Below are 8,759 nucleotides of genomic sequence, written 5' to 3'. Positions count from 1 at the left end.
AAGTATTTACTTCTTCTCAGTCTTCTTGGGGAGGAGCACAGCCTGGATGTTAGGCAGAACACCACCCTGGGCAATGGTGACGCCAGACAGCAGCTTCTTGAGCTCTTCGTCGTTACGGATGGCCAGCTGCAAGTGACAGGGGATGATACGGGTCTTCTTGTTGTCACGGGCAGCATTACCTGCCAACTCTAGTATTTCAGCAGCCAGGTATTCCATGACGGCAGCCAGGTACACAGGGGCTCCAGCTCCCACCCTCTCGGCGTAATTGCCCTTACGCAGATGGCGGTGAATCCTACCTACCGGAAACTGAAGGCCGGTCCTGCTTGAGCGGGACTTTGACTTGCCCTTTACCTTACCACCCTTACCACGACCAGACATTATGATGGTTTGATATGACTTTGCTCAAAATATCAAAAAATCATGCTGCCCCTTACTGCAAGTCTGATGAACTAAATGGGGAGGAGGGGGAGGAATCCTTAGTTTAAGAATGGGAAGGAATGCTAAGGGTAGCTAGCTACCTGAAAGTGAAGGGAGAATGAGATAAAAGTAGGGGGGCGATACCCCTTGCATGGTGTTTTCTTTGTTACAGCTGGTCGGGAGTGTGGTTTTATTTTTCTTTAATTGGAGCCAGGCTGGATTGGAGAAAACACCTTTATTTATTTAAAAAGTTTATTTATTAAAAACTGGAAACGCAAAAAAAGGGAACTTAGGGATAATATATGGTAATACGAGAACATGACAATAAACATGAGAACATGAAGTAAATGAGGTAGGATGAACACGGTAACAAAGGAGTTGGAAAGTAAGTGAGGAAGGTTGATGTGAAAAGGAACAAAGGAATATGCCCAGATAGCAAAATGTATGGGGCCCATGCGGTTTCCATGTGGGCAAATGTGGGGCCCACATTTGCCCATACATGCCCCACATGGGGGATGAAACAGGGTATTCGTGTGGGACCCATGTGGGCAAAATGGGCAAATGTGGGCATATGTGGGTACTAGGTGGAGGAATGTGGGCACTAATTTTACTGCAACGCGGGGTTCCACTGTCTGATGATTTATATTTTTAATCAGTTTATGTCAATCCAATTGCAACACTAGCTTGACCAGTACCAGTAAAGGCTACTGGCACTGGTACTAAATAAGACTGTGCTATGGGTGGCTAAACCACTAGACTAACAGTAAACAAAACACATTTTCAGATATTAAATTCAGTTCATATATTTATTTACAGAACAGGAATTTACAGAACAGGAATCGCAATTAATTGACAGAACTGGCAATTATCCAACAGTAATGATTAATAGCAGTCCATTAACATTTGTGATTATTAGTCGACACACAAAAATGGACACATCATGTAAACCAGGTGTAAACCACAATTTGAACGATGTTCAACTAATGGCGTGAAAATTCAAGAATTAAAGGTGCGAACATTATCACTGATGTATTTACCTTTAATGAATGGAAGAAAAAGCTTAAAGGGTTAAAGCTTAAGTTATGCTTCTGGTTATATAAATGTTAGAAATAGGGTAGTTGCGCGGGAATGTTTTTTTAATTTAATTTAAGTTTTCATGGAATAAAATAAGCTTGTGAGATAGTCAAAATTTCCAATTGACTGGATTTCTCCAAGATCTAAATTGATGGCATTTTTCTAAACAAAAAACTGAATTTTCTTCAACGGCACCAGTTTTTAAAGTTGTATTACATAGTTACATTCAAAATTGAGAAAATAATTTTGTACAGTTTCTTGACATATTTTTACCTTCTTTCCCAATTTTTATTCACATAACTATGATTATAAGAATCAGCTGTACTGAGCAAGGAAAATACTTTAGTACCCGACAAGCGTATAATCAGGTGATGCCACATCAAAAACAAAACATGAAAAAATGAAACATAAAACCACCTTCAAAAAATCAATAACAGGTTTTAAGAGGTTTACAAATGAAGTTCAGAAAATATGTCATGATTCAGTAATGTCTCCGTTAAGATTAACGAATAAAATAGCACATGAAATATTAAAAAAAAATTAAAGACCATGCCATGTAAAAAGCAAATTCTATATGAAACATAAAACCATATCTGACACATGTGTCACTGCACACAGTCTTCATGAAACACGGTGACAGCAATAAAATCAATATAGTTTATTACATTTATAATAGACTATGTAAATTATTTAGGAAAAAGGTCGAAATGACAACAAAAACATCACCAGATTCTTAACTAGTACCATAATGGAAACCAAAAAATGTGTGTGCATTCAAATTTCCCGATTTTTTTCAGAGGTGCAACTGCAGCAAAATTAAAGCACACCCATGCCAATTTTGGCCAAGGAGAATAATTGGAAAACCTTGAACCACGCTCAACCCACTAAAAAACTACTATATGATTTTTAATGAATACGAATGATTAGCCATGCCTGAAAACAGCGTGAAAATGTGCAGAAAAACAGTAACCGTATGACAAAATAAAAAATAATAAATCTACTGGAATTCTGCCAAACATATATATTCAATATTTCCCAGTTTAAGTACTCCTTAATAGAAAATTTAACTTATCATGGAAGAAAAATAAGGTATATTTGCAGATAATGTTACCATCTCATGTGACATTTCTAATGCAGAAATTTCAAACAGCTGCCGTATTAAGTATAAGCATTAGCTAACATACAAAAATAAGTTTCTTGTTTGAAATAGAACCAAAAAATTAATCAGCACCCGTTTCATGATTTTCTCTGTCTTCTGGCTGCTGTTGGTTTGCCTGTTTCTCTTTGTCCCTTTGGGTTTTGCCTCCAAACCTGTCCCTGCTATTCGCGAACCAAGCTAAAATGGCTTCATTTATTTCTTTGTCTGTGGCGGATTTGTAGTCTTTAGTTTTCCTAATCCTTTCTGAAAAATGTCATTATAAAACCTGAACTTCGATATTCGTAATTCAATAGTACAACAATTACATGTAATAGATTTACCTCCATGCACACGTACATGTAAAACTTACTAAGTATGTTACCAGAACAAGACATCTGATATTAATTATTTGTAACCTGCATTCATAGCACTTCAAAAGAATTAAGATACTAGTATTGTGTTCAATTAACAAGGTGTATCTGTTTAAAATGTAATGATACTTTTGAAATGAAGATTTATAAATGGAGGTTATAAATATTAATATGAAATGTCTTGTCCTAGTAACATATTAATAGAACAAATTAATTAAGAAGTTCTCAAAAAACTAAGAGAGTAACTGGTTTGCCTGTATATAAGGTTGACATTTCGCTAGATAGATAACATTCAAGACGTGTTAGATTTTTATTATAAAAGCACAAAAGTTTTAGATTTTTATTATAAAAACATTAAATTATTTTTTAGGCAACATAATTATTTAACCTTTAAGGCTCAAATACAGGTGTACAGTTAAGCAAAATGGGACGTACTTCTGATCACAGCCCTCAAAGTTACGTTGTCTTCTAAGGCCAACTTCCCAGAGGTACCTGTCCTAGTGTATCTCTTGCTCAACTCATGGCTAAGGAGGGCCCCAAGAATTCCTCTCGTCACATCCCTCAGGGATCTTCCACCCAAAAGAGCAAGACGGTGTATCTGAAAATAAAAACACACAAGACAGTGCTTAAAAACTAAAATCCCTAGTATGGTTAAACTGAAGGTTCCAAGGTTTCAAAGACAGTTTAAACGTTTATTCTGTATGCATGTCTGTGGCTCAAAACAGCTATTAACCTATTCTTTTAAAAAATGGTGCCATATAATATTATATATTGCCTCTTTCCTATTTGGCCCTTTCCCAACTGTGCCCTCTCAGGACTTTTTTCCTACAGCCAATTAGAAAAGGGTTAAATGGAGAAGGGCAAAATGGAAATAATTACCAAAAACAATATATAATCTACTTTTGATATCAAACTGTTAAAAACACTCACCACTTTTTTTCTGGTCAATTCATTTTCTCCAAGTGTGCGGTTTAAACTTTCCAGTTCTTCCTTGGAAGAAGAAATTAGACAAATTTCTTCTTCGGCCTCATCCTTTTCTGGACCTGGGTCAGGCAACCGCAAATGTTTTTCTTCCAGCCTCTTCAGCTGATTGCCTTGATCAACTAATGTCTCATTGATTTTTTCAATGGCCATCAATATTTTCTTTAGAAAAAAAATAGGGTTACAGCAGACTATTCATGTATTGTTCAAGACATTTTATATGGGAGTTTGTAGTTGCTTCCCAATACTTAATGTATGTGATCTAATGACCAGAAATATATGTAAGCACACTTTTAGAATAACTAAGACCTCTTTTGCGCACAAAAGTGCATCAACGCAAAACTGGGTACCGACATCTGTGTGAAAACTCTCGAAATAGACGGTATAGAATTCAGTTTCAATATCAGGTCACAACTAGCAATACTCTAGTTAAAAAATGAAATCCCAGAATTCTTTACTTCCAGCTTAAATTATCTCTACAATGTGCCTGTGGTATGTGTAAGTTGTATTACAGTTGTCCGAGTTGCAATGCTTACCAAGAGCAACAGCATTGTTGCATGTGCACACTATTGCCTTTTTGCTTATGCTTGGCTGTAGTGAATGACGGTCTGGGGTGGACTTACATGAACGGATAGGAGTGGAACTACGCATCACTAAAAAAAAAAAGAGCAGACACTTAAAAAAAAAGAAAAAAAAAAAAGAAAAAAAAAAGGACAAGATACCAAAAGCTTGTAAAATAAACTGTTCTATTTATAGGACACTTATTTCTAAAAAATACATGAGTGAGTACTGTTTTGTCTCTCTATTAGTGAAGGTATAATAGAACAACATAATCAAAGGAAACCTTACTTGTATTTTAGTAGAAAAAATCACACTGTGTAAATGGACATTTCTCAACTCTCCTAATTAGGGCAAAGCTGGCCATGTTAATGGGTGCATTAAGTATACAGATCATTATTTTCAGCCATGCTATCACTTTTACAAGAGTAACTGAGAAAACAGTAAAGTGCTAGAGAATCTTAGCAAAAACAATAACCGATACAATGCAAATCAAGTTGTCAAATGTGTATTTTTTATTATGTATCAGTAAGTTCTATTGATATTGCTCACCATGCATAGGACTTTGTTCAGCGCTTATAAACCGTTTTGGGGGCAGGTTCTTCCTGCTCAGACTCCAGGTCACTGGTCTCTTCAGCTTTCCTGCACTTTCTTGTAGCTTCACTCCATTCGGCTGAAATTTAATATTAACCCTTTCAGTCCTACATGTATCCTGACCAATTAAAATAAAAAAAAAAGTTTCATGTGAATGAAAAATCACTCAAATCGAGTTATTTAGTTGCAAGATAAAACTGAAAACACATATGTAAGTAACTTCAAATTAGTCACCTTACAACTCTCCTCTGGAAAATAGAGTATTTTTCATCTCGCCTGTGACCGTGGCACTTCCAGCATGCATGCACAAAAACTACTTTAAATTTACTGACAGAAAAAGGTAAGGCCAAAAAAAATCAGTGTTGTGGTTCCAATTACCTGACTCAATTCAAAGAACCATCAAAAAAAAAAAAAATAATAATAATAATAAAAAAGCCAGGTGACTATCTTCAGAAGCCATGTAACCATAACCACAACACTTCTTTGACCTAGGTAATATATTTAATCATGTGACATCTAGTACAGACCATATTATGAAGCTAAAATGGGAAAATATGTACACATTTACACTACACAAGAATTTCGAAAAGTTAATATCATGTTAAATTGAACTTACTGCTTTTCCATAAAATCCTTGATATAGGATAGGCTTTCCAGGTGTTGTCTGGGGGAGGATTTTATTCTTGACTGCCTTTTCAACGCCTGTCCTGTGTCGCAGGTGGGTTGGCCACAACACACAGTTACTTCCCTCTGGATCAATCCAGTTGTCTGGAATGACTTCAACTTCTTTACGAAAACCTTTTCCACTTGGACAGAATTCGGTCACAAGGAAATTTGACATGTTTGTCTGGACACAAGAAAGACCAAAATATTAAACAGTTCTGATTAAAAAATAAATTAGTAATTGAGTGATCATTTGTCAATATGCAGAATTTCCTAACAAAAACTTGACACAAAGTAAAAGAAGGTACCATTAGGAACTACATTGATTCTAAACTAAAACTTGATTTTACCATGAACAATTTTACCAAATTGATACGGAAAGCTGCTCCAGTCAGCTATGATGTCATGTTTAATGATGGCTTCCTGTCAGACCTGTTTTTTAGATAATGGTACAGAACTAACTTCCATCAAATAATATAATTATATACATCTACAAGAAGTCTCAGCAAGTACAAAGCCTAGCCTGCTGCGAGCACTCATGAAAAAGGTGGAACAGCTTGGGGTAATACACAGGGTGGATGGTTACAGAGGGTGGATATAGGAGGCAGATACATTTTAAGGGGTTAAACCATCTGTACTTACTGACTGCTAGGGGGATAGAGTTGCATAGCTATAATGGCAGACATCTTAGTGACAGACAGATTCTTTGATTCTATTGAATTGAGTCAAATATCAATTAAAGAAAAAGAAAACGCCCAGCATTTTCTAAAACAAATAATAGTTAATCCATTTACTATATGTTTATTCATATTATGATAGTCATAATTTTCATAACAAATGGAAGAACATTTTAAAATAGCACAGAGACATGTATGATGTTATAAAAGGTGTAACAAATAGACATATAAGGAGGAGTCTGTGATTGTATACACTTTGAAATAATAAAACTGTATATGGATGTGTACAAACATTTAAAATGATAATTATAGACAAATGTTCATCAAGAATTTTCACAAATTTTGAACAGTTGTTATCTAAAGTTAAAACAGTTCTAGTGAAAGGGTACTCAGGTGTAGAATGTTGTGAAATATAACTTGTGAAAATAAAGATTATTACATTATTATGAGCAATTTTTGTTAAATCATCAATTTAAGGACAGGACATTCCATTTACAGTCCAGTAACTTATTATTATAAAAACATTATCTGCAAAAAAAAAAAAAAAAAAAAATAGTTTATATTTATAAAAGGATATATTTATGATTCAAATTTAGTTTAAAAACAGTGGTTGCTAAGGCCAAGAAAAAATAGTTGTGCTTCCAGTTACCCGACCCTACCTACTGGAAGGCCCTGACTCAAAAAATTTTATGGGGTCCCTGACCATTTTTTTTTTTTTTTTTTTTTTTTTGAGCGCTCGACGATAAAAGCAATATGGGGCACCCGACCCTAATTTGCTCAGAACCTATTTTATTTATTTTTTTAGGGGGGGGGGGGGCTCCCGACCCTAATTTTTTTGCTCACCTATGCCGTAAACTTGCCTAAAACCTGTTCTGTAGGCCTTAAACCTGCCAAAAATCTGTTTTTTGGGCCCTAAAACCTGCCTAAAAGCTGATGTAGGCCCAATTGGCACAAAAATCGAAATTAAAAAAAAACACACAAAAAAAAAAACGACCCCCTCCCCTAGTTTCTGACACCTATGTAACCTGAAGCACAACTTTTTTATTTTTGTTTTTTGCCTTATGTATCAATGATATAATAATTGCCTCGAGTTTTAGGTATATAAAGTTAAATAAGAATCTTTAAGTCTTTCTCTCTGAAAATACAGATGAGTGTGTCCATGAAGCTGATCGATACCCTTGTTTAGGAAAGCAAAGTGGAAACCATTACAACATTAATAAATACAATACAAAGTACATTACCTGATTATGTATGCACAACAATCACACAACATAGTCACATGCCCGAATACAAAGAACGGAAATTCTGCATTTTGAAGGAATATTTACTCTAATTATTCATTTCTGCAGATGCTCCAAGTGCTTATCTCAATTTCTATTCGCCTTTTACCCACAAATCAATCGAAAAAGGCAAAAAATCTCTGAAATGTGAACTTACCCCGCAGATTTGAACCAAAGTCAAAGGCGCTCAACTGGTAAGGTGTGTATCCCGCAGCTGCGCTAACTACGTCCTAAGGATAAGCGTCGCTTGCAGGTCGCGCGAGTGCCTCGCAGGGAAGGCAGTTTTCGGAGGCGTCAGTTACGCCGGTTTCTATGATCGGAAAAAAAGAAAAGGGGATATATTTCCGGGGAAACTAGTATAGTAGAAACAAATAAGAATTTATCGATTTATTATTAAAGGATAACAGCAATAACAAAATAAATCCTTGAAACCCTTGATTTAAACAAAATGATATATATACATACATTTTAGAAAGAAATGTCAAATTAGGGAAATCATATCTTCGTATGGTTTTGTTCCTTTCAGTTTTGCATATTCACTTAAATTAATTAGTGATCTAATAGTTTCCAATTTCAAATTGGTCTTTCTTTTCCTTTTAACAAGTTAAATATTGAAAACAGTCTTTCCAGTATTAAGGATAATCAAATATAATTTCTAAAGAAATGCTAAATAACTCTATGAAAGAGAATACTCACTCAGTAGAATGCTATAGTCTGCCGAGGATTACCGTGAAACGCCTTGGTCAATGACTGCAGCTAGAATTCAAGTGTTAACAACCTGACGGCTGGTGAACAACTGAAGTTCCGCCTTTCGGTCCGAAAAGTTTCGCTGGCCAGGATAGCCAAGTAAAATGACATCCAAAATGCAAAAACAAAATCCAAAACTTATTGATACACATACAAAACGCTTATATAGAAGGAAAAAATACAAAGATATTATTAAAAATATTAATGTATAGCATAAATGCATAAAAGTACTCATAATAAGCTTTACGAAATTTCTTTC

At 35.2% G+C, this 8,759-nt stretch overlaps 1 protein-coding gene and 2 long non-coding RNA genes across 3 annotated transcripts; all 3 read right to left on the bottom strand.

Moving 5' to 3' along the window:
- Positions 1 to 6: 6 nt before the first annotated feature.
- On the bottom strand, positions 7 to 378 carry LOC125031935 (histone H2A-like). The gene has a single exon (XM_047622944.1). It carries the CDS (start codon positions 376 to 378, stop codon positions 7 to 9), a length of 372 nt encoding a protein of 123 aa, XP_047478900.1.
- A 2,459-nt stretch (positions 379 to 2,837) lies between these two features.
- Positions 2,838 to 4,118, bottom strand: LOC125031468. Its single transcript, XR_007115496.1, has 3 exons — positions 3,931 to 4,118; positions 3,436 to 3,598; positions 2,838 to 2,893 (listed from the first exon to the last, which is right to left on the bottom strand). It is a non-coding gene; the product is annotated as an uncharacterized LOC125031468 (long non-coding RNA).
- A 983-nt stretch (positions 4,119 to 5,101) lies between these two features.
- LOC125031475 lies at positions 5,102 to 8,022 on the bottom strand. The gene is made up of 3 exons (XR_007115497.1): positions 7,911 to 8,022; positions 5,750 to 5,901; positions 5,102 to 5,212 (listed from the first exon to the last, which is right to left on the bottom strand). It is a non-coding gene; the product is annotated as an uncharacterized LOC125031475 (long non-coding RNA).
- Between the last annotated feature and the right edge of the window lie 737 nt (positions 8,023 to 8,759).

This window comes from Penaeus chinensis, chromosome 13 (assembly GCF_019202785.1).
Source record: "Penaeus chinensis breed Huanghai No. 1 chromosome 13, ASM1920278v2, whole genome shotgun sequence".
NCBI classification, from domain to species: domain Eukaryota; kingdom Metazoa; phylum Arthropoda; class Malacostraca; order Decapoda; family Penaeidae; genus Penaeus; species Penaeus chinensis.
The sequence above is the reverse complement of the archived record's forward strand: the minus strand, read 5'-3'. Positions and strand labels throughout refer to the sequence as shown.

Coding starts and splice junctions, on each gene's coding strand:
- LOC125031935 (XM_047622944.1), bottom strand. CDS start 378: ATGTCTGGTCGTGGTAAGGGTGGTAAGGTAAAGGGCAAGTCAAAGTCC.